Source organism: Dermochelys coriacea, chromosome 1 (genome assembly GCF_009764565.3).
Source record: "Dermochelys coriacea isolate rDerCor1 chromosome 1, rDerCor1.pri.v4, whole genome shotgun sequence".
NCBI classification, from domain to species: domain Eukaryota; kingdom Metazoa; phylum Chordata; order Testudines; family Dermochelyidae; genus Dermochelys; species Dermochelys coriacea.
The window spans coordinates 228,020,822-228,047,003 of NC_050068.2; the positions used below are offsets into that span (position 1 = coordinate 228,020,822).

Here is a 26,182-nt window from a genome sequence, read left to right on the forward strand (position 1 = left end):
GAAAAAGGCCACATGATTGAAGTTTTATCACCAGTAGATTCATGTGATGTCAGCCCTTTAGATAATTAATATATTCCCCTCTATGCTTTAAGTCAATCTGGTTTGTTCCCTAATATTTTATTCCAGAGTAGTAGCTCTACTAAAATTTCAATGAAATATACATAGGCTGGGCCAATTTCTGCTACCACAATTTCAATAGTGCAGATGAAGACACCGGGATTGCACTGGTGTAACTGAGTGTGGTCCAATGTTTTGAAGTAACTGAGTAAAGCACGCTGAAAATTTTACCTAATTCTTGATAATGCAGGACTGCAGTACAAATAAATGAGTAAACCTTGGTTAAAGCAAGAGGCCTATGTGTGGGCCTTTGGGGCTAAATCTTCAAGCTCCTACCTGCTCTATGTGGACATTACATATCACACAGCATGCTTCCATAAGAGTGAAGTTTGCCCTGGTGGCATTGTTTCAAATTCCTCCTTTGTTCAACTTCCTCACTGCGCACTGATCCCCCATCTGGCTGCCAACTTCCATCCCCAAGGGCAGTTGCACTCTAGCAGTGAAGTGATTGTGTATGGAGCAGTAAATAGTTTCGAAAAGCACTGTGAAAACCTCCAGGATGCAAAGCACCATATAAAAAACGTACAAAAAGAACAGAAACAACTTTGAACAATGGGTTTTAGTATGGGCAAAGGGAATAGAGCAAAGCAGGGGTGGAGGATGGAAGAAAAGGTGCATATAAATATATTGTACTATAAAGAGTACAAAGTACAAGAGTATAAAGAGTACTATCAAGAGTAACAAGAAGGGTTTCTTCAGGTATGTTGGCAACAAGAAGAAAGCCAAGGAAATTGTGGGCCCCTTACTGAATGAGGGAGGCAAGCTAGTGACAGAGGATGTGGAAAAAGCTAATGTACTCAATGCTTTTTTTGCCTCTGTTTTCACTAACAAGGTCAGCTCCCAGACTGCTGTGCTGGGCATCACAAAATGGGGAAGAGATGGCCAGCCCTCTGTAGAGATAGAGGTGGTTAGGGACTATTTAGAAAAGCTGGACGTGCACAAGTCCATGGGGCCGGACGAATTGCATCCGAGAGTGCTGAGGGAAATGGCGGCTGTGATTGCAGAGCCCTTGGCCATTATCTTTGAAAACTCGTGGCGAACGGGGGAAGTCCCGGATGACTGGAAAAAGGCTAATGTAGTGCCCATCTTTAAAAAAGGGAAGAAGGAGGATCCTGGGAACTACAGGCCGGTCAGCCTCACCTCAGTCCCTGGAAAAATCATGGAGCAGGTCCTCAAAGAATCAATCCTGAAGCACTTAGAGGAGAGGAAAGTGATCAGGAACAGTCAGCATGGATTCACCAAGGGAAGGTCATGCCTGACTAATCTAATCGCCTTTTATGATGAGATTACTGGTTCTGTGGATGAAGGGAAAGCAGTGGATGTATTGTTTCTTGACTTTAGCAAAGCTTTTGACACGGTCTCCCACAGCATTCTTGTCAGCAAGTTAAGGAAGTATGGGGTGGATGAATGCACTATAAGGTGGGTAGAAAGCTGGCTAGATTGTCGGGCTCAACGGGTAGTGATCAATGGCTCCATGTCTAGTTGGCAGCCGGTGTCAAGTGGAGTGCCCCAGGGGTCGGTCCTGGGGCCCGTTTTGTTCAATATCTTCATAAATGATCTGGAGGATGGTGTGGATTGCACTCTCAGCAAATTTGCGGATGATACTAAACTGGGAGGAGTGGTAGATACGCTGGAGGGGAGGGATAGGATACAGAAGGACCTAGACAAATTGGAAGATTGGGCCAAAAGAAATCTAATGAGGTTCAATAAGGATAAGTGCAGGGTCCTGCACTTAGGATGGAAGAATCCAATGCACCGCTACAGACTAGGGACCGAATGGCTCGGCAGCAGTTCTGCGGAAAAGGACCTAGGGGTGACAGTGGACGAGAAGCTGGATATGAGTCAGCAGTGTGCCCTTGTTGCCAAGAAGGCCAATGGCATTTTGGGATGTATAAGTAGGGGCATAGCGAGCAGATCGAGGGACGTGATCGTTCCCCTCTATTCGACACTGGTGAGGCCTCATCTGGAGTACTGTGTCCAGTTTTGGGCCCCACACTACAAGAAGGATGTGGATAAATTGGAAAGAGTACAGCGAAGGGCAACAAAAATGATTAGGGGTCTAGAGCACATGACTTATGAGGAGAGGCTGAGGGAGCTGGGATTGTTTAGTCTGCAGAAGAGAAGAATGAGGGGGGATTTGATAGCTGCTTTCAACTACCTGAAAGGGGGTTTCAAAGAGGATGGCTCTAGACTGTTCTCAATGGTAGCAGATGACAGAACGAGGAGTAATGGTCTCAAGTTGCAATGGGGGAGGTTTAGATTGGATATTAGGAAAAACTTTTTCACTAAGAGGGTGGTGAAACACTGGAATGCGTTACCTAGGGAGGTGGTAGAATCTCCTTCCTTAGAGGTTTTTAAGGTCAGGCTTGACAAAGCCCTGGCTAGGATGATTTAACTGGGACTTGGTCCTGCTTTGAGCAGGGGGTTGGACTAGATGACCTTCTGGGGTCCCTTCCAACCCTGATATTCTATGATTCTATGATTCTATGAAATATATAATAATATGCTGTTTTGTAATTCTACAACATGGCCCAAAATTTTAAAAGATATAAATCCAAAATAAGACTGCTAAGTTTGTATTTAGGCCCCTGGTCTATTTTCAGAAATGCTGAGTTTCAGAAACTCTTATGCACCTGACAGACTGGAAGCTGTTAGCAGCTCAGGACTTTTGAAAATCAGGCAGATGCCTAAATATGGACTTGCAGTCTAACTTTAGGGTCCTATTTCTAAAAGTCTTGGACAGGGATTTTTACCTCTGCCCTCTACTGGATGGAACGTTGAACTTGCTATCAGATCAGTCTAGTGCAGGGGTCTCAAATTCAATTTACCTTAGGGCCATGCCAGTCCTCACATCCTCCCAGCGGGACAATAATGTCTCTGAAGATGGTGTTTAGAAAAGAAAACGTTTATATTGTATTTTTATTTCAAATTTCTTAGAAATAATAAGACTGTCATACAACTTCTTTGCCTGCCAGAGAGTTTTTAGTATTTGCCAGACACCTGGCAATGCTTCAGTTCTGTCAGTTTATTGATGTTTGGCTTCAGGGACTGAGCAGTTGAAACCTTCAGAATTGCAGTAAGGTGGGCATCCGATAGTTGTGTTCGGTATTTTGACTTGTTTATATTCATTATGGAAAAAAGTGACACTGCCTCCATGGCTGACTCTGCCCCAGCAACTAGTGATGGTACCCCTGTCCCTCTCCCGTCGCCAATGGGAGCAGTGGGAGGCGGTGCCTGCAGCAGACAGAGCCGGCAGCGTGGCTGCATGTGTCTCTCCTCCATGGGCTGCATTGGGGAGGTTCTCAGGCTGCAAATGGCCCGCGGGCCAGAACTTTGAGACCTCTGGTCTAGTGCCTGAGGCTTAGAGGAGATGAATGTTTCGATACAAATCCTACTGTGACATGGATTAGTGACTGAGTCATTATAAATTAACCAAACCCAGACCAACTACAAATATAAAACTCATGACGTGATAAGTGATTTGTACTCACTGGTGATTCCAAGGATTTGATCGTAGGATTCAAAGGTTAGCAAAGGCTGTGGGAGTTCCCTGAGGAAGGTCTTCAGGATAACAGCAGGAATATGGATATCTCCATAGTCATCAAAATTCACAGGCTTCCCTAAAGGATCAAAAAGGATGATTCCTCAGTTACATGTTTCAACATCTCTTTTATTATTGTTTAAAAATTGTGTTCCAAACCACAGTTAGAAAAAGAAAACCACCTTGTTTTCAGCTTCTGCAAAATCTTAACATTGTCATGTTGTAGTTTTTTTTAAATGGAGTTTTATTAATCTAGCTTCAAAAGACTCACCTCAAAAAGACATTTCAGCAAATGAATTCAACACATTTCACAAATTGTTATGTAAAATTATATTTCATTGTCATAACCAGGGAAAAACACTAGAGACAAAATGACAAGAAGATACTGCACTGGATAATTTGTAACTAACTGCAGTAACCTACCAAGCACTGAGGCAATGCAAGTGTTTATGAAAAACTAGACCATTTTTGACTTAAGCCTCATAATTCATTAGTTGCTCCAGATCTTGTAAACTCCAGCTCTGACATCAATTGATGACTCATCATTCAGAAAGCTTTAAATGCCTGTCGTTATCTTTCAGGTTTCTGTATTACTGCTTACACTAATATGACATTTTAGGTTACAAATGGGTTTATGATTAACTAATTACATGAAAGATAGCGATACTGTGTCACCAACAGATAGAACATCAATCTGGCCTTTAGAGTGTTATTAATTTAAAGCAATGGGAGGATGGCGACTTACCCTGATTATAGAGTTTCTGAACCTCTTTGATAGTTTGTATGCTGGCTGACCTTCTGAACAGGCCTTCTACTCGGAGCCCTGAAAAAATAAAATGAAGGTGCTCTGTGTGAAAGCTGTTGTTCATTGGCTTGTTTTGACGGGTTTCAATCCTATTAGAACAGAGTGAGTGGGTTTGGTGACAGGTACACATGACAGACTCAGAAGCAAGCATTTTTCAAACACTGCCATTTTGTTGAGTTTAGAGTCCAGCGAGGTTCTTCTGAAGAAGTGCCTGCATTTTGTGATCCATAAAGCTAGGATGCAGACTCAAAAATGTTTTACCCTGGAATAGCAATCTGAGCTCATGCTTTAGCATACTTTGTGGAAATAACATTTGCTTTTCTCAAGGTTTTATTAAACACTTTGCAATTCATTTTTTTCTTTCAGGGTCAAGTTTACGAAAGTGCCCACACGACACAGGAGACTAAGTCCCATTTCAAAGACAGTAGTGCCTAATGGCTTATCTGTACAAACACTTAGTTCGTGGCAAGCTGGGGTATGAATCTACACTAGCCTGCCACAGACTAGCTGTGTCTGTGTGGACCCTGCTGCCATACATTAAAAGTTCCCTATTGCACTTCAATCTATTCCTGTTTCAAAGCAGGGTAGATAAAAATGCACCAGGGAACTTTTAGCACACAGCAGCAGGTTCCACATGGAAGTTAGTGTGCAGCAGGCCAGTGTGGGGTAGATTCACATTCCAGTTTGCCATCAATTAATGTTCAAGTAGATAAGCCCTTAGAATTTTAAAATCATTGGGATTTAGGCTCCTAAGTCACTTTTGAAAATGGGACTTTAGTCATATAGGGATTTTGCAAATTTTACCCTAAATTTCCCACAAAGGCATCTATTATCCCAAAAGACAGAGAAAACAATGCAGTGAACTTCCTACATTCAAAGCTTTGGATAAACATTTCAAAATAGAACATTTATGTGAATGATTATGAATCTCTTCAGTTTGCAAAATTTGGGACAAGAACAAGTTATGGGATTTCTGGTACTTTTTGTTTCCAATTTGGCATGAAGTCACTTTTCCCTCTCCCCAACCTGTGCTGCTCCACCCAATCTGCATCTCTTGCAAGGCACAGTATAGAATCTGACTCAGTGTTCCAGGCTCTGGAATTACTTTCCCTGCTGGTCCACCAAAACTCAAAGTCTCTTGATCTTCTGAGGCAGGAGGAAAGCTGTTTGCTTGAAGGGATGGCTACCTATGTGGGAGGTGCACAGATTTTTAGGCAATGTCCTGCCAACACTTTTGTATGTCCTTAACTTAAAGCATTCAAGTAGCCTCATTGAAATGAATGGTCACTTGCTTAAAGTTAAGCAAATTTGTAAGAGTTTGCATGAACAGGGGCCTTATTTTGGTTTGAGAGTGTTTTAAGTAGAACTAGTTACAACATTTTTGCTGAAATATGCCGTTTCATCAAAGCTTAAATGTTTTGCAGAGATGTACTGGTTTCCACAAAACTTCTGATAGGCAGGTTTTTAGATCAGGGAGGGAGAGACTCTCTCTATTCTGGTGGACGGGACACTAGCCTGGCATGTGGGAGACCCATGTTAAAGTCCCTGCTTTCTCTTCTACTTTTCTGGTGTGTTAGCTGTGAAAAGACAGAGCCGATAGATAGATATAGCAGGCAGATACAAGCGTGTGTACGCAGAAAATAAAGTCAGTCTTATATTCACTTCCATGACCGTGTCCTGGATCTCTAAACTCTACCCTCACCCCATTTGTGTGAAAATATTCTAAAGGTTTTATTTTTGCTCTAATGTGAAAGTGAATTGTTGTCCTTGGGTCAGCTCTAGTTTTTAGTCAGTATGTTAAAATGTGGTATTGCTGCAGTCATATAGTACTGTGACTAGTCCTTTAATTATAGGATATAATCCAGAATGCACAGAATGTGATTTAGTGCATCTTAAGTTACTGCATATATGCTTGGAGTGGTGATGCCTCTGTTTAACTGGTTGAATAATACATTTTGTCATTCTCTTTTATTGAGGCACGTATTATACTTATTCGTACCACCATTATGCAAAGAAACAGAAAAGAAAACGTCCCCAAAACTTGTCCCAGTGCCTAGTCGTGCAGTTACCTTCTTCATTGCTTTTAGCAGTTCAAAGCAGCTAGTGAAGTTGATGTGGGATTCATAAATCTTTGTTTTTGTAAGGTGACACTTACGTAGGTCCTTATGGTTTAACTCATATACATGACAAGGTATTTGCACAGTTAACCCTCTTCTTTCTCAAAAATTGTATTCATAATATGAATTGAGATTTTATTGTCTCAGAATTCTAAAGTGTAGATTATGCTTGGATTCATCATTTTTAGTAATAACATCTACATTAAAAAGTACTATTTGCCAGCTTAGTTCTGTGTTAAACTAGTTTCTGAAACTGTGATGATACCAGCATCTGTTAGAGAGTGAGGAAAGACTTAGATGAAAAACAGATTTTTTGGATTCTATTATTTTAAGATAAGCATTTATTTACCTTCACATTGAAATAGCAATGAGCAAGTTACGCTCATTTTGTAAATTCCGTCTCCGTGTGTGAGAAGGATGAGAATTGACAGGCATGGTTTTGGTTGCAAAGAACCTTTTTATGCAGATTTGGAAGCGGGTTTATATGTGCTTGTGGTAGGCCCAAATAAGTTGACACTGCACTTGATCCTGTACCCATGTAAGTCAATTTAGGAGGCTTGTCATTGACTTCGGTAGTGAATGATACAGCTCATTAGGGAGGTGGCTTTAGAAATGTTGTATTCTGTGAATGCTAGCTTGGAGAAATGACTTATTTTGTAGTTTGACATTCTTTTTTAATGCAAGGAAGAAGCAACCATATAAATGGCACCCAGCCTGGTGAATAATTGATACGAAGTATTAAGAATTATCTTAAAAAGTAGTATGTTGAGGGGGAGAGGAAATCTCCTTTTGTGGTAATTATTTAGTAAACTAAGAATTAGTAGGTAAAGTCCCATAGGAAGAAAATCTAAAGGAAAAAAGAGCTCAGGAGAGCTTGCAATTTCTCAGAGAAGCTATATTAAAAGCTCAATAGCAAACTGTCCTTATATGAAGGAAAGAGGTTCTATCAGGAACTCTTGAGTGTCCTGAAAATAAAAGAAGAATCCTACAAAAAGTAGAGACATGGACAAATTGCTAAGGAGAAATACAACAGACAAGACTAGCCCAAGCCATCAGGGACAAAATCAGAAAAGTGAAGGCACAAAATGAATTATACCTAGCAAGGGACAGAAAAATCAATTAGCAGCAAGAGAAAGACAAAGGTCCTCTGCTTAGTGGGTAAGCTAATAATTGATGACATAAATGATCTGGAGAAAGGGGTAAACAGTGTGGTAGCAAAGTTTGCAGATGATACTAAACTGCTCAAGATAGTTAAGAACAAAGCAGACTGTGAAGAACTTCAAAAAGATCTCACAAAACTAAGTGATTGGGCAACAAAATGGCAAATGAAATTTAATGTGGATAAATCTAAAGTTATGCACATTGGAAAAAATAACCCCATTTACACATACAATATGATGGGGGCTAATTTAGCTACAACTAATCAGGAGAAAGATCTTGGAGTCATCATGGATAGTTCTCTGAAGATGTCCACACAATGTGTAGCGGAAGTCAAAAAAGCAAATGGGATGTTAGGAATCATTAAAAAAGGGATAGAGAATAAAATGGAGAATATCTTATTGCCCTTATATAAATCCACGGTACGCCCACATCTTGAATACTGAGTACAGATGTGGTCCCCTCATCTCAAAAAAGATATACTGGCATTAGAAAAGGTTCAGAAAAGGGCAACAAATGATTAGGGGTTTGGAACATGTCCCATATGAGGAGAGATTAAAGAGGTTAGGACTTTTCAGATTGGAAAAGAGGAGACTAGGGGGATATGATAGAGGTATATAAAATCATGAGTGGTATGGAGAAAGTGAATAAGGAAAAGTTATTTACTTGTTCCCATAATATAAGAACTAGGGGCCACCAGATGAAATAAATGAGCAGCAGGTTTAAAACAAATAAAAGGAAGTTCTTCTTCACTCAGTGCACAGTCAATCTGTGGAACTCCTTGCCTGAGGAAGTTGTCAAGGCTAGGACTATAACAGAATTTAAAAGAGAACTGGATAAATTAATGGAAGTGAAGTCCATTAATGGCTATTAGCCAGGATGAGTAAGGAATGGTGTCCCTAGCCTCTGTTTGTCAGAGGGTGGAGATGGATGGCAGGAGAGAGATCACTTGATCATTACCTGTTAGGTTCCCTCCTTCTAGGGCACCTGGCATTGGCCACTGTTGGTAGACAGGATACTGGGCTGGATGGACCTTTGGTCTGACCCAGTATGGCCATTCTTATGTTCTTATGTTAATCATCATAAATTCACCCGAGTTGGTGTGTAAGGGTGCGCTTTATAAAACATAGGTTAATATATTATTTTTAGCCATCTACTGAATGATGTTCATGAGAGTGAGAGTCAATATAATAGCAGGATCAACAATGTAAACTAGTGGTAAAACCTAAACAGAAATAAGTCAACGGAATTTGAATGGACACCCAACTAATACTTACAGTATGTACAAGAACATGTATTAGTAATTTAATTCTCAATTCTGCAAATATTTATGCCCTTATCTAAAATTAAAGTTAAGCATGGGCATGACTATTTGCAGGATATAGGGCTAATACTAAACTTCAGAACATGTGGTCAAGTCTGGAAGAGTTATGAATGACAATATACCAGAAAACCCACTTACACAGCGGCTAGGAGGGACAATATAGAATGTGTGTATTAGAGGACCAAACAGCTATCTGAATGCTTGTTTTACTCCCATTCAACCATATTAGATCAGTGGTTTGAGCATTGGCCTGCTGAACCCAGGGTTGTGAGTTCAATCCTTGAGGGGGCCATTTAGGGATCTGGGGCAAAAATTGGGGATTGGTCCTGCTTTGAGCAGGGGGTTGGACTAGATGATCTCCTGAGGTCCCTTCCAACCCTGATATTCTATGATTCTATGATATTTAAATTGAATGAAGTTATTGCAAGCCACATCAACTGCTCTGTTAAATTTATAGCTCAACCTGTGTGAAACTACAGTTCTGAAAATGGTAAGCAGAACAGGCACTGCCTTTAACAAACAATCAATACAATAATTTCCTGAGAATTTGAAAGTTTCACTCTAGCTGCCACAGGTGCAGAGAGTATTTTCTAGACAAGTTTTCCTTGGGATGGATCTCATAATTATTCACTATTTTGTTTTAATGAGCTTATTTAACAGTTACAGCCTTTATCTGATGTGGCTCTCCCTCTATAAACTGTTTTGTAATAAACATCCACTTTTAACATGTTTATTCCTTTATCAGGTATGCTTTACAGTGAGCTTTCCTGGGTCTAACTGAATACATTATTCTGAAGTGCAGACAGCAGCTGTGCATGCCTAGGACTGAATCTCCTCATTGTTATAATAATTATACTTAATACCAAACTTTTGCCAGGTAAGTTTCTTAGCGGTCTTATGGGCAAAAGTGACTTTAAGCTTCACCTACAGAAACATGGAATATTGATGTCGCCTATGCTGTTTTCAGAGGTAATTTTTCAGGACAAATAAAATGTAAGCAATAAATGATGATTTTGTTTTTACCACAAGCACCAACCAGACGGTTACGAAAAGTAGGTTTCTTCCAGACCCTTTAACTGCCCCACACACCCCCAGCCCACACATACAACTATTTAAATTAACCAGTTTTGATTACCTTTAAATCAACACAGCCATCTTTAAAGCAAAACTCCTGCAACCAATTTCCCTTTTCACTTGTGAAGTGAATTGCATGATTTTCTTTTCTCCCAAAACCAGCAATGTTTTTTTTCCTCAGGTGGAAAATATTTGACCCTTTTATAAAGCACGGGTCCTAACTTTAGCAAAAAGATGGTAGAGGAAGAATAATTTTTTGTAGGAATAAAGACAGCTTTTTTTTCTGACGGATTCCTTTTGACCTTTGTAGTTTATAGGATTATGATAGTATCCCTTTAAAAAAGTTATTGTTCCTCCTGTGGATCTCGCTCTCAGAAGCCACCAAGAATCTTGCCAGAACAGAAGTATCTATACATGTAGCCTTGCATGATGTATATAGTTAATAAACTTAGCATTCAGACCCCACTGTAGTTGTGTGGGTCCTTCATATTATATTGTTGTTAAGAGCAAGAGACACAACCACCTTTTTGAGTAACTTAGTATTATTTAGCACTAGGTCTGCCAAGCATGTTCAAAGAATGCTCTGAATTTTGCAGCAGACAAATCAGAACCAATAAGGGACTGGAAGGGCAAAAAAGTACCCTCAGCAAACACTGTCCCCACTCTGAGGCATTATTGCTTAGAACGCTGCATTTTTTTCAAAACTTTTTTTTTTCCTCCAGTGAGACCAATTCAACTATTTTTAGGCCTGCATAAATCAAGGTATAAGGTCTGGTTTAACACAACTTTATGACAGGAGTTTAATTCCATTTTCATAGAGAGAAAGATACTCCCCTTGGTAGACAAGTTAAATTACTTTGCCATTAATAGCATATTCCAGCCCTACAGAATAAGCAGTTGAATGTGTAGACCTTGGACACAAAAGGTTTACTTTCAAGGCTTGCTTATGATTTTGAACAATTTAGAAACATTCCATTGCAATTCCATGTCCTGCACCCATATACCCCACTCCAAATGGCAGATCCTCAGTTGGTGTAAATCGGCTTGGCTTCACTGAGATCAACAGAGCTGTGCTAATTATTTTTTAATTAAATAAAAAAAATTGGACATTATATAGAATGGTGCAGTGATCTGAATGGGGAAGAGGTTGTATTGTCCTACCATATGTATTCATTGACTAATCATTGCATAGTTTGGGAACTTCGCTGTTTGTAATAAACAGCAGTATTCAAACTATTTCAATTAGAAATACTCTATACTGCCTTTTAAATAAAAGGGATTTTACTGCCACAGACAAAATTTTACAGTGCAATGTCATGGCCTGTAACGGCACAATATATAGTTATAGGACATAGTGTTACACTCAGAACTAAAATCATTATAGTGCAGATAAAAATGTCTTCTAAAACACCTCAAGACTTCTTGTGCCATAGGAAGAACACATAGGAATATTTAAGAAGGGTCAAAACTGATTTAAAAAAAAATCTTTCAGACTTTGCTGAAAAATTGTTTGTCAGAGACAGAGAAATTAGAAACTCATTAGATTCCTCTTTCAAAATGAGAGTTAATTATTTAAATTCTTACTGCTAAAAGGAGTGATGGGCCTGCAATTATATTAGAAAGCGTCACGCTGGCTGAAGCGCTGTACATAAAATATCCAAACTTTGTTTTAAAACTGTCCCAACCACTTAAGGGTAGATTCTGCCCTGCCTTCTCATTGGAACACAGTAAAGGTTTGAGGAAATGGCATAAGTAACCTTCCTTCCTCTGTGTGCTGCTTGTGTAAGGCAGATATCTTATACCTTGTCTAAGAGCAAAACCTGGGCTTTGTTGGTTGCAGGGGCAGCTCCATTTCTATTCCACAGGGGTGTACAGTGACAAGGATACATGGGGTGGAGGCGAGGCCATGAGTCCAGACCAACAGAGAGATAGCGGGTTAGTTATACTGCACTCACACAGGGGCGTAGCAGTGGTTGTCTCCACGTGCTCTGTGCTTAAGTGGCACAGTCTAGCCCTTGGATTTTAGAATGAATAGGTTCAAGTTCAAACTGATATCTTTGAGCATAGATTATTTATCATATGTGGGCACCAACAAAATGTAAGTGGTTCTTATTACAAGGTTTTTTTTTTAATCTTGAGATTTCTGCAGAGATCTCAACCACACTTGAAATGTATAGTGTCTCAGTGAATCCGGTAAAAATATAACTTTTGTGAAAAATGCAAAAGCCAAGAACCCTGAAATGTATATTTAGCCATTGTCACACTTACCCGGTGTGGCATTTTTAATGTTAATTGATATACACTTGACAGAAATGTAGGCCAGTGGGCAGATTCACCAAGCTGGGATAGGTCAATGGCTTGATTCAGGGCAAGTTTTATTAAACAAACAGAAGAGACAATAGGTACAAAGGAATACAAAATGCTAAAATACTTTCCTGCTCTCTACCAGCTGGCAAGGGGAGAAGCCCTAACTGGCTACAATGCAGAGCATGACCCAGTTCAATCCCTGGCTTCATGAGCCATGGGAGTAAGGAATATGCTGGGTCTCCCTGGATCACTATAGGCATTTAAGCATCCTCCACTGAAATCTTCTGAAGAAAGTTCCTGCTTGCAGCTTCCTGTACAGGCCAGCGTTCCTGAAGATGCATGCATCATACACCTTACCAGACCACCCCATGTTGACATCAGTGAAACACCCACAGAGATCCACAAGCGCCTGCAATACCATAGAGCAGTATTCCTTTCTACTGATGTACTCAGTTGCAAGATGGTCTGGGGCCAAAACTGGGATATGCATGCCAGCTATTGCCCTGCCGCACTTATGGTATCCCACTGCTCCAAAGCTGTCCACTATTTCACGCACAATGCCAAGAGTCACAGTCCTTCGTAGCAGGATGCGATTTAATGGCCCTGCACACTTGCATTAATGCAGACCCAACAGTACACTTCCCAGACTCCAAACTGATTTGCAACCGACTGGTAGCATTTTGCAATTGCCAGCTCCCACACAGTGATCACCACGTGTTTCTCTGCAGAGAAGGCAGCTCTCATTTTGGTGTTCTTGTGCAGCAGTCCTGGGGCAAGTACTGCATACAGTTCCAGGAAGAGGAGGTTACTCACCTGTGCAGTAACTGACATTCTTTGAGATGAGTGTTGGTGCGCCCCTGCGCCGTGGTTCGGAGATTTTTACAGCAGTACCCATATCGGCCACGCATGCGCAGAGCCTGCCTCACATACCAGTCTTGTCTTAATAGTGCGCATGCGCGGCCCAACTCCTCAGTTCTTTCTCTACAACGGACGCCACCCCAGCTCCGAAGTAGAGGGGAGGAGGATGGGGAGTGGAGCACCCACAGGGACACTCATCTCGAAGAACTTCAGTTACTGCACAGGTGAGTAACCTCCTCTTCTTCGAGGTGTCCCTGTGGGTGCTCCACTGTAGGTGACTGAAAAGCAGTATCTCTCAAGGAGGTAGGGACTTCAGATCTGGAAGGAATGCAGTAGATAGAACAGCTCTGCCCACACGCGTATCGGTGATGGGTTCCTGTGTAAGAGCATAATTTTCAAAAGGCCAAATGGCAGCTCTGGAAATGTCCTGAAAGGGGGATGTTATGCAGAAAGGCCACTGAGGCTGCCAAGGATCTGGTGGAGTGAGTCCCGATAAAGGTAGGAGGAGTCACGTTCTGTAGTTGATAACAGAGACAAATGCAACTCAAGATCCAGTTGGAAAGTCAGTGGTTAGAGATAAATGAGTCCTAAGAGCATTTTGCAATGGGGACAAATAGCTTGTCGGAATGCCTAAAGGTTTTAGTCCTCTCAAAGTAGAAGGACAAAGCTCTGCGCATGTCCAAGTGTGCATCATAGATTCAAAGGAATTTGCATGTGGTTTTGGAAAAGGTAGGGAGATAGGCTCTGACAGGGAAAGATGAGTGCACCTTTGGAGAATTTCGGGCAGTAAGCGTAGGGTGACTTTGTCCTTAAAAAATATGGCGTATGGTGGATCTGCTGTGAGTGCTGAAATTTCTCCTGTGCATCTTGCATGTTGATATACAAACTTGACAGAAGTGTAGGCCCAATCTTCCTGCTCCCATGTTGGAATCATGGCTGCAAGTTGCCATTTTGTATTTTTTTTTAAATTTTATTTAACTAATATATTGAGGCATCTGAGGTCGAGAATGGGTCGCCATCCCCCAGTTTTATTTTGTGTTAAAAAGTAATGGGAGTAGAACCATTTTTCCTCTGTGTTGGTTAGGCACTGGTTGTACTGCTCCTAATTGGAGGAGGTGATGCACCTCTTGGTGGAGCAGTTTTTCGTGAGAGGAGTCCCTGAAAAGGGACACGGGGGATGGGGGAGGAATGGGCACTGAAGTAGGGATAAATGTTTTCTATTCCCTCGGTCAGATCTTCAAATTTGCTTATTAGTTGGAGGGGGTTGACATGGAGCCAATGAATTGGTACGGCAACGTTGATATCTTGACAGGTTTCAGAGTAGCAGCCGTGTTAGTCTGTATTCGCAAAAAGAAAAGCTTATTTGAGCATAAGCTTTCATGAGCTACAGCTCGAAATGCATCCGATGAAGTGAGCTGTAGCTCACAAAAGCTTATGCTTAAATAAATTTGTTAGTCTCTAAGGTGCCACAAGTACTCCTTTTCTTTTTGTTGATATCTTGGTCACTGATGTTGTTCATATGGTCTATGACTTTGTTGAGCATACATTGGGTAGCGTGGATGTTGATAAGGTTGGTATCTACATTGTCTCCTCCTATCTGCAGGGGTTTGGATACCGAGAGACCGTAATGTTGCTCTTGAGTCCTTCATGGAGTAAAGCACATTGTTGATGTTACTGGCAAATCTTTTTGATGGTGAAAAACGGAGATCTTCTATGGTATTCTGAACCTCGCAAGGAAAAGTAGACTATGAAAGCCATATAGCTCGACACATCACGACTGCTGTAGCAGTGGACTTCGCAGCTGTGTTAGAAACACCAAGCACAGCTTGTAGTGCGGTACAGGAGATGATTTCTCAGTAAGAGACTATGGCTTTAAACTGATGGGTTTTCGCCCTCTGGAATGTCATCAATAAAGTCCATTAGTTTCTCATAATTTCTGTGATCATATTTTGCCAGAACAGCCACATAATTAGATATCTGGAATTGTAATGTGGATGAAGCATACACTTTACGACCAAGCAGATCCAGCCTTTTACTGTCTTTATCAGTTGGGGTAGACCTGGGAACTGGTGTTTGTTCTTTTGGTTAGCTACCTCTACTACCAATGAGTTTGGTGCTGGGTGAGTAAAAGGAACTCAGACTCTTTGGAAGAAATAAAATATTTCCAGTTAGCTCATTACAGGTAGGTGTGCTCATAGCTGGTGTCCGCCATGTGGTTTTGGCAGGATTCATAAAGGTTGGATTTACAGGTAAGGCAATCTTGGATGTGGAGGAAGGTTGCAGGATGTCAGTCAACTCATGTTGGTTTTCAGAAAACTTCCTCCAGATTAATCCTCAACTCATTGGCAACTCTTTCGAAGAGGTCTTGACATTTTAAGAAGTCATCCAACAGTGTTGGTGGGGGAGGCAGTATAGCCTCATCCTGTGTGGATACGGGCTCCACAAGGGTTGGGGAAGCATGTGTAGCATATTCATAGAAGTGTGGAGTAACAGCTTGTTGTTGTGTCTCATTCATAGCCATATGCACTGGTGGTGGCAAGGTGGCATTGCTCCTATTTCTGGCATTTTGGCGATCATAGTGGAATCACTTATATGGTGCCCATGGATCCAGTATTGCCAATGACCAGGGAAGGGCATAGGTGGTGCCATCCACGGGTTTATATATCAGGGAGGGAGGTCTTTGATGAACGAAGACCTAGATTTTCTGTGACCAGTGCTGATTTGGCTCTGTGACTGGGAGAACTGGTATGGTGAAAAGTCTCCCTGCACTATGGCTTCCTCATCACTAGAAAAGTGTGATACAGACAGAGACAGGTGTCCGGACTACATGCAAATGTCCAGAGAAAAATAGGTGTCAAGTAGAGGTGACTGTAGGTTAGGTGACACCTGTAGGTCCGGTGAATGAACTAACTGCGGTGCCAGAGAGCCTGTGTGAAATAAACCCTCCATTAGGAGTGCCTGCGGCATTCAAGGCTCGTTCTCTGCACCACAGCACTCAATGCATGTGCTGAGGTTGGTGGTGCCAGGGAGGTAAGCGCAGTCCGGGTCTGTTCCGGCAAGGTCCTCTGTGCTGGCACCCTGACTGCTGCGGTGCTGGACAGTGCCATGAAGGAGGCAGGCAACTTGAAGCCTGAAGCCTCGGCACTGGGAGCTTGCACTGTCGCCGCAGCCACATTGCTTGCAATGTTTCCCTTCTGGGTGAGGAAGGCAGGAGTTTTCTTTTTTTGTCCTTTTTGGATATGGAACAGCTGTGGTTCACTGAGGAGCCCGTACCTGGGAGAGAAGCAGGTCCAAGTGACTTCTGCCCAAGAATCATTTTCAGGCAGCGTTCTCTGTTTTTATGTGCCCTGGATTTTAATTTGGAACAATGGGCACATTTTTGAGGAATGAGGAACCCCCCCCAGGCATTTTATACACTGGGAGTGACCATCCGAGATAGGGATGGCGTCCCTGCACGTAGCGCACCGCTTAAATCCTGGGGAGCCAGGCATATTAGCGTCGGCTGGAGGAACAAGCAGGAATGATTTTTTTTTTAAGGGGATGAACTTATCTAGTAACTAGAGTGCTAAACTAAGGGGGGGAAAGGATGTAGAATGGGTAAGAGAAAAAGTTAACGAGTCTGCTGTAGGTCCAACTCCGGCCAGGGACAGTAGAGAAGGAACTGAGGAGTTTGGCCGCGCATGCTCACTATTAAGACAAGACTGGTATGTAAGGCAAGCTCCACGCATGCACGGCCGATACGGGCACTGCTGTAAAAATCACCGAAAAATGGTGCAGGGCCGCACCCACACCTACAGTGGAGCACCCACAGGGACACCTCTTGAAGAAGAAGGTGGCTTTCTGCAGCCGAAAGTTCTGCAGCTACTGCTCAACTTCTCAGACCTGCATAACAACGTGATTCTACCACTCAGTCCTTTTTCCCCCTGAGCCCAAAAGTGATGGTGCGCACTGCTCTGAGAATGCCAAAAGTCATTTGGTGTTTCTTTCCACAGCACACAGCAGGTCAGGCACTTCTGATTCCTGTTCAAATTGGGAGCTCATGATATACTGCATGACCATCTGCAATGTGTTCATAACAGTGACCACAACAGTAGAGGACAGTGCAGGATACACCCTTTCAGACAGAGATGGCAGGTGCACCCTAAACAGGGGCCGTTGAAAAATGCTGTGAAATGCAGTTGGAAGCCCATGGAATGATGGGACAGAAAAAACTGCATCGTGGGACATTAAGCCCGAACCCATGATGCACTGCGATCCACTCTGCCTTCCCACAACTCCTAGCTGTAGAAGGTGGCCAGTAGCACAGTGGGATAGCCCACAGGGCAGTGCTCTCTCTGTCAATGCTAGAGCACCAATTGTGGATGTGCTCTGCCAACAGAAGCAGCATTGTGTGAACATGCGTAAGCGATGTAATTATACTGTTATTTTATCATCGGCATAACTTGTGTTGGCAAAACTCTGTAGTGTAGACAAGGCCTTATGCTATGGACTAACAAAACTACTTAATATTTGGAGAAAAAATAATTATGGGATGATGTAAGTAGATCTCATCTTTGGCTGAGAACAAACACTCTCCCCATGAATCTGGGATTGTCTCCTTTATACAGTTTGGATCTTTGATCCTTAGAGACTGAATAGGTGACTAGTCAGACAATGGGTTTCTCCTCAAGATGTAGCTTCAAAAGGCTAGGACTGGAGATGGGGAATTTGCAATCACCTCCCCCAGGTATTTCCACCCACTTAACTGTACAAGTTCACATTGTTTCGTATAGTCCTTTGAAGCTCCTAACACTTCCCAGAGTTCACATTGCTCAGGTTTCTTACCTAGAGATGTTATATACAATTCCGCAGTAATACATAAACATTTGCATTTTTAATACAATGTACTCCTAAGTATAGGAAGCCTGCCAAACAAAGTGTGGCCACTAGGCAATCAAGGTGCTAAAGGAGCACTCAAGGAAGAAAAGGCCATTGCAGAGAAGCTAAATGAATTCTTTGCACCTGTCCTCACTGTAGAGGAGATTCCCATACCTGTGCCATTCTTTTTAGGTGATAAATCTGAGGAAGCGTCTCAGATTGATGTGTCAATAGAGGAGGTTTTGGAACAAATTGATAAATTAAACAATAACTAGTCACTACGACCAGATGGTGGTATTTGCCCAGGAGTTCAGAAGTAACTCAAATATGAAATTATAGAACTACTAACTGTGGTATGTAACCTATTCTGTACTAGATGACTGGAGGATAGCTAATGTGATGCCAATTTTTTTTTAAAAGCTCCAGAGGAGATCCTGACAATTACAGGCCAGTAAGCCTAACTTCATTTGGGTTGAAACTATAGTAAAAAACAGAATGATCAGAAACAGATGAACATGTTTTGTTGAGGAAGAATCAACACAGCTTTTATAATTTATTAGAATTGTTGACACCCTACAAGAAACGTATGGACAAGGGTGATCTAGTGGTATGGAATATTTGGACTTTCATAAAATCTTTGACAAGGTTCCTCACCAAAGGCTCTTAAACAAACTACGTAATCATGGGATAAGAAGGAAGGTACTCTCATGGATCAGCAACTGGTTAAAACATAGGACACACTGGAGGAGGGATAGCTCAGTGGTTTGAGCATTGGCCTGCTAAACCCAGGGTTGTGAGTTCAATCCTTGAGGAGGCCATTTAGGGATCTGGGGCAAAAACTGGGGATTGGTTCTGCTTTGAACAGGGGGTTGGACAAGATCTCCTGAGGTCCCTTCCAACCCTGATATTCTATGATCCTATGAAAAGATAGGAATAAATGGTCAGTTTTCAGAATGGAGAGAGGTAAATTGTGGTGTCCCACAGGATTCTGAACTGGGAACAGTGCTGTTCAACATGTTCATAAATGATCTGGAAAAATAGATAGATAAACAGTGGCAAAGTTTCCAGATGACACAAAATTACTCAAGAGTTAAAATCTAAAGCAGACTGTGAAAAGTTACAAAGAAGTCTCACAAAATTGGGTGACTGGGTAACAAAATTGCAGAAGTAGTTCAGTGTTGATAAATGCAATGTAATGCATATTGGAACACATAATCCCAACTGTACATACAAAATGATGGGGGTCTAAATTAGCTGTAACCACTCAAGAAAGAGATTTTGGAGTCATTGTGGATAGTTCTCTGAAAACATTTGCTCAATGTGCAGCAGCAATCAGAAAAGCTAATAGAATATTAGGAACATTAGGAAAGGACTAGATAATAAAACAAAAAATATCATAAACCTACTATATAAATCCACGGTATGCCCACACTTTGAATACTGTATGCAGGTCTGCTCACCCCATCTCAAAAATGATATATTAGAAATTGGAAAAAGTACAGAGAAGGGCAACAAAATGATTAAGCGTATGGAACAGCTTCTATATGAGGAGAGATTTAAAAAACCTGGCCTATTCTATTTAGAAAAGAGAGGACTAAGGGGAGATATGATAGAGGTCTATAGAATCATGAATGGTGTGGACAAAGTGAACAAGGAAGTGTTGTTTACCTCTTCACATAACACAACAACCTGGGTTCACCCAATGAAATTATTAAGAGCATGTTTAAAAAAAAAAAAAACAAGGAAGAACAACTTCATACAATGAACAGTCAACCTATGGAACTCGTTGCCAGGGGACATTGTGAAGGCCAAAACTGTAACTGGGTTCAAAATGCATAGAGGATAAGTCCATCAATGCCTATTAGCCAAGATGGTCAGAGATTCAACCCCATGCTCTTGGCGTCTCTAAGCCTCTGATTCCCAGATGCTGGGACTGGATGACAGGGGATAGATCACTTGATAATTGCCCTGTTCTTCTCATCTCTTTGAGGCATGTGACATTGGCCGCTGTCAGAAGACAGGATACTAGGTGAGATGGACCACTGGTCTGACCCAGTATGAACATTCTTATGTTCTCCAGTCCTCCTGGGAGCTCACCTGTCCTCCATGAATTCTCAAAGATAATTGCTAACTGTTCAAAGATTGCTTCAGTTAGTCCCTTAAGGACTCTAGGATGAATTTAATCAGTTCCTGCCACCTTCTAACTTATCTAAATATTCTTTCACCTGTTCTTTACTGATTTTGGCTTGACTTCCTTCCTCCTTATTGTTACTATTAATTGTGTTGAGTATCTGGTCACCATTAACCTTTTTAGTGAAGACTGAAGCAAAATATGTATTAAACACCTCAGCCTTCTTGATGTCAGTTAAGAACAGATAAGCAGACTATCTATATTTTCCTTTGTCTTTCTTTTGCTCCTATGGTATTTAAAGAACCTCTTCTTATTGCCTTTTAGGTCCCGTGCTAGATGTAACCCATTTTGTGCCTTAGCCTTTCTGATTTTGTCCCTTCATGTTTGTGCTATTCTTTTGTACTCTATCCTAGCAATTTGTCCATGTTTCCTCTTCTTATAGTATTAATTTTTGATTTTCAGGTCATTAAAGAGCTCTTGATGGAGCCATATTGGCTTCTTACTATTCTTCCTATATTTCCTTTGCATTGGGATAGTTTGCAGTTGTGCCTTTACTATTGTCTCTTTGAGAAACTGCTAGCTCTGTTGAACTCCTTTTCCCCTTTAATTTTATCCCTTAGATGTTGACTTCACTTGGTGAAATTCAGTGGCCTTTGTCCTCCATGACATCAGACTAGATGATCATAATAGTCCCTTTGGGCCTTGAAATCTATGAATTATGAAAAACTCATGACTTCTGTTAGGCCCTAAAGTGAGAAGTTGTCCCAATCTCTGCATTTCCCACTTCATCTCCATTTTGTGTGCCTGTCTTTCAAACTGCAAGTTTTTGGGGATATTGTTGGCAATGAGTAAACATATACATTTAAATTATAATAATACTAACAACATTATTAGCAGGTTTCAGAGTAGCAGCTGTGTTAGTCTGTATTCGCAAAAAGAAAAGGAGTACTTGTGGCACCTTAGAGACTAACAAATTTATTTGAGCATAAGCTTTCGTGAGCTACAGCTCACTTCATCGGATGCATTTGGTGGAAAATACAGAGGGGAGATTTTCTCTGTATTTTCCACCAAATGCATCCGATGAAGTGAGCTGTAGCTCACAAAAGCTTATGCTCAAATAAATTTGTTAGTCTCTAAGGTGCCACAAGTACTCCTTTTCTTTTTGCGAACATTATTAGCATAATAATGACACCTCAGACAGGGATTCCTTAAAAAGTTCCTGTGTGATTAAAAGCTAAGAACTTCCCAATCCCTATTAAGTGATTATCAACATACAGTCCCTTGTTAGCTCAATAGATCGGGGTGGCAGAACAAGATTTGAATTTGGAGATCCTCTCTCTTCAGGTTAGTGAAGGTTACTTTGTCTCTCTGTGTCAAAAGGGAGTGTGGATTCCCTTCTACCTAGTGCTTGACTGCTGCAGCTTGAGAGGTGGAAACTTGTTCTGGTTTGATGCAGCACCCTAAAAGATCATCAGGGCTACCTCCTGCTCTGCTTAGCCTGTGCTTTGCCACAGGAATCTTGTCAGCCAGGACAGGATTCCAACCAGGTGGACTTGGACACAATTGGTTTTGTGCCTGACACTGAACTGTAGCCTTCATTGTGTGTGCAGGGAAGAACTGCTAGCCACACTCCCTGAGGTTGCCAGAACTTGATGGCAGGTTGCTTCTCTGAGGTCCCCAAACTTTAAGTACTTGATCTAAAGCTCACTGAAGTCAATGGAAGTCTTTGAGAGACTCTAGCTGCAGTCAAGGCACTAAAATTGCAGTGAACACCAGGTACAATGAAATCTATGCTCTTTTAAGCAGGTGCAAAAGTGCATGCCCACCATCTACTGGTTAACACTTTGACTGCGTTACATGTGCTAGGAGGCTGCAGATGTCAGAAAACTTCCCAACTCACAAACCGTGGTCTCTTAGAAACATGGTTCATAATGAACACCCTATAGCTGGAAACATGGCAGCCCTAAACAGATCTGTGCTTAAGTGGGGGATAGCAGAGCACTGGGACAGCCCATCCCCACACAGGTGCCTGGAGCCTATGCCAGAACAAAGAGAAAGGAAAAAGGAGAAGTACTTAGGCTTGCCTGTGCTTGGCTAGAATATGTAGCTATGAAAAAAGTTACAGAGGAACTAAATGTATCCAGACTAAGAACTTTTGTTAAGAAGCACCATCACACTTCCCTAACCCCTACCCTTCACAGGCTCTGCAAAATGTGCTGAACAAGCTGGTGGATTATAGTTACTTTTTAGCCAAAAGAATAAATAAATAAAAAAAAAGGATGTGGTCTGGAGAAAGCTCAAGGATTATTACTGCCCACAAGGTAACAAAATCACTTCATCTGGAAAAGACTTTGCAATGACAAGGCTGACCCAGTGCTTTTCCTCATCACAACAATGAAAACTGAAAGCCTGCTCTTTTTCTTTGTGCTTTTGATGTTGCTGCTATAGCAGACAGAAGGTATCTAAGCCAGACTCAGCAGTTGGTGTGAGAGCATGGGATCAGTGTAGCAGTGAACTAGAGAGAGCATCAAGAAAGAAACAAAATAAGAAGTACAGGAGGTGTGCTACCAACTCTGCCCAGCAGATTGTTATGGAAAGACACATTGTTAGAGGATAATCATGGTTACAGTACCTTCATTTCCTGCTGAACCTCTAAAATATTCAAGAGGAAGTCCATGTGCATGCACCGTTCCAAGAACACAGCCAAAAACTCTCAGAAAACGTTAATTGATCTAACTGTATTTTTATAATTAGTTTCAAGACAATAAATTTGTCATAATTCAAGACAACTTCATCCTTGGCTTAACTCAGCACATTTCAGTGGGGTCACATGAGGGAGGGATTTAGTCTATTAAGATTAGTATGAAATGAGCATCCTAAATGTATTAAACTAAAGTAACAGTCAAAATCTTGATGGTGGGATGTGGCTGGAGTAGAGCTAACTGCTTTCATCATATGGAGGTGGGTGTACTGTACTGGAACATGCACTATAGCTTCTGGAGATTATAAATTACCCATTTACAATCACCACCACAGAGACAGTCTGCAGTTGCTGCTAATTCCCTTGCCTTAGCACATTCCTAGCAGCGAACGGGATGCATTCTCTACACCTAGCCACAGGACATTTGGCACGTTACACTTGTAATGGTTTCATCTTCTAATTTGGCCTGGAAACATTACTCCCACTTACTGTTAAGTGAGGCTCCAAAAAGAGGAACTCAAGTGGATCCAAAGGTTCTCACTAAAAACCCCAGTCGAGGTGCTCACATACTGAAGGTCTGAGGTTAGTATTAACAGCAGAATTGGCCCGTTTTCTTATTTGACCTCTGGATACTGCAGGTGATTGAAGGCATCCATACGTCTTTGAGAGGAAAGGAACCAACTGCTCTATATACCTTTATGGATGCTGTCTTCAACTTCTTGCCAATCAGCAGTAGGTATTTGTTCGTTATCTCCATCATTTGGACATATAGATAATATGCCAATGAATTAATTTTACTGTAGGTATGAATACAACATGGACTTTTATTTAACGTGTAATAAACTAAAATGTTAGCCTACATGGCCTCCTGATTAGACCAAGAAACTATGCGTCAATCCCCGGGCTCCACTGAAGTCAATGGGGGTTCTGTCATTGACTTCAATGGAGCCTGTATTTCAGTCAGGGAGTCACCAATAGTGCGAGAAGGGGCTTTTTTCTTTTTCTTTGCAGTGATTAATACGGATCCTTTCCAGAGGCAGTTTAAACAGGTTTGAATCATTTGAGTTCTGAGTTAAAATGAGCTAATAAACTCAAACCAAATCTCACTGACCATGAACATGAATACTCAGGGTAAAATTCACTCCATTCAGAAGGCCAGCACAAAATCTAGAGTGGGACTTACATGCTGCATGGGCCTTGTGTGGGCCCACTTCTGAAAAGGGGTGAATTATACCCTGAATGTATACTGTTGTTCTTGATATTGGTGTACCATCGAAACTAATAACTTTTTTTAAAAAGGAAATCTCAGATAAAACTGCCTTATTTTGGGTGCGAAAACAGAGCTGAACATGGTTTCCACCAGAAGTGAAACAAAATAAAAGAAGTAAACAAACAAATCAGCCAAGATTTCTTCTAAACCCATTCAAAAGGTTTCCCATCCTTAGTGAAACTTTTGGCAAGCTAAGCCCAAAGACTGGCTTTTAAAAGAGAATCCGAGCCAGTGTTTTTTCACTTGGATCTATCTGTTAAAAGTTTCACACAATTCTTATCTGGACTCTTGGGTTACATTCCTTTTCTTCCACTGACTTACTACGTGACCTTGGGCAAGTAACTGAACAGTGCCATGTCTCAGTTTAACCATCCATAAAACAGGGATGATCCCGTCATCTACCCCACAGGGCTGCTGTGAGGCTTCATTCATGTTTGTGAAACTCTGAGATCTTTGGACAAAAAATGCTATGGAAGTATTATTAAAAATAAAGGCTCAAAGTGCACAGTTGAAATGTGCCAGGAGCAGACCAGGAACCAGAATGTGATCTCTGAGAGTCAGAAACTGGTCTCTGTCTGCCGCACCTCCTCTTCTCTAGTGGGAAGTAAACTACGTGAACTCTGTATCTGTCACACAATGCTGCTTCTTCACGCTGATTGGCTGCACTGGCTAATGCATTTAGGGTGGAGCCAAGACACTCTCCACAAACTCCCTGGCCAGCTGTTTGGGAAGGGAAGTAACAACCTTTTGGGTAGTTGGCATCTCATGCTCCCATATTTTTCTGCATGGGCGTATAGGGCAATCAACAATGCCGCCCTTAGTTGGTAACGGATATACATTTTATAAACTATAAATGCAGGGTCTGACCTGCAGTCAAAGGAACTTTGATGTCAATGGGAATATTTTGCTGAGAGGACTGCAAGCTTACTCCTGAAAAGTAGATTTTTTTTTTAAAGTTTGAGTTTCCTATGACATTGATTTTTTTTTTTAAATATGAACTCCCCATTGATTTTTACTAGGAGTTTTACTTAAAAAGAAATCAATGGCACAATGTGGGCCAGGATGTGTATTTCAAGCATTCTTTTTTCACTTGCCATTTCCTGCATCTGAAAGCAAAAAAACAAAACCAAAAACCCAAACACATTTTTTTTTTTTACGGGACAACTATGTAATAATAAAATAGCCCTACCAGAGTTTTTGTCAGTTGACGTCTCTATTCAGCAAAGCATTTGAGCATGTGCTTGGTTTTCACTGAAGCCACTGGTTTCTTTGGGATCTAGGCATATTCCTCAAATTAGGTATGTGCCTAAGATCACTGGTGAATTGGGCCCTGAGATCTGTATAATTTCATAATGATACCCTTGTGCAGATGTTTCCTCCCACCCACTGCCAAACAAAAACAGATCTCACCTTTACTTTTCAGGTAGAACACAGTTTGCTTCATTACTGGTGGAATTAGTTGGCCTTTATTTTTGTCCTTGAGACTGTTGGAAGAAAAGAAAAGTGCCACCGCATTTAAATGACATGTATAGACTAAAAGAAAGGAACAGCCTCCAAATAAACCTAAAGAGATGCATTTTATACATACATTAAGCAGGTGCCTGCACCACACTCAAGAGTTTTTCTATAATTATAAAAAAGAACCTCCTCCCACAATGCTCTAACGCTAACCCCAGCCCAAACCAATGCCCTATTGAAACTAGAAAGTCCAATTTTTACACAAAGAGCCATGCCTAAATGCCTTTTTTCCTGGTATCTATCTATCTATTCGCACAATCATGTTGAGTAATAAGTAAGTGCTGTTTACTGTTCTGAAACAGAGTCAAGGACAAGAAGACAATGATATTCTAACTTTAACCGACTTTTGATTGTTTTCACTCTGGTTATTGTTCTCTTAGATTAGCAAGACACAGCAGGGTGGC

At 41.3% G+C, this 26,182-nt stretch overlaps 1 protein-coding gene across 5 annotated transcripts in view; it reads right to left on the reverse strand.

The window, feature by feature from the left end:
- Nucleotides 1-26,182, reverse strand: part of ARHGAP8 (Rho GTPase activating protein 8) — a 122,313-nt gene that overhangs the window by 16,279 nt on the left and 79,852 nt on the right. For all 5 annotated transcript variants that reach the window (XM_043515484.1, XM_043515471.1, XM_038385568.2 and 2 more), the window contains 3 exons: nt 25,671-25,744; nt 4,404-4,481; nt 3,609-3,737 (listed from right to left, as the gene is read on the reverse strand). In XM_043515484.1, the coding sequence (XP_043371419.1) occupies nt 3,609-3,737; nt 4,404-4,481; nt 25,671-25,744 (281 nt within the window). The remainder of the gene's footprint in view (nt 1-3,608; nt 3,738-4,403; nt 4,482-25,670; nt 25,745-26,182) is intronic.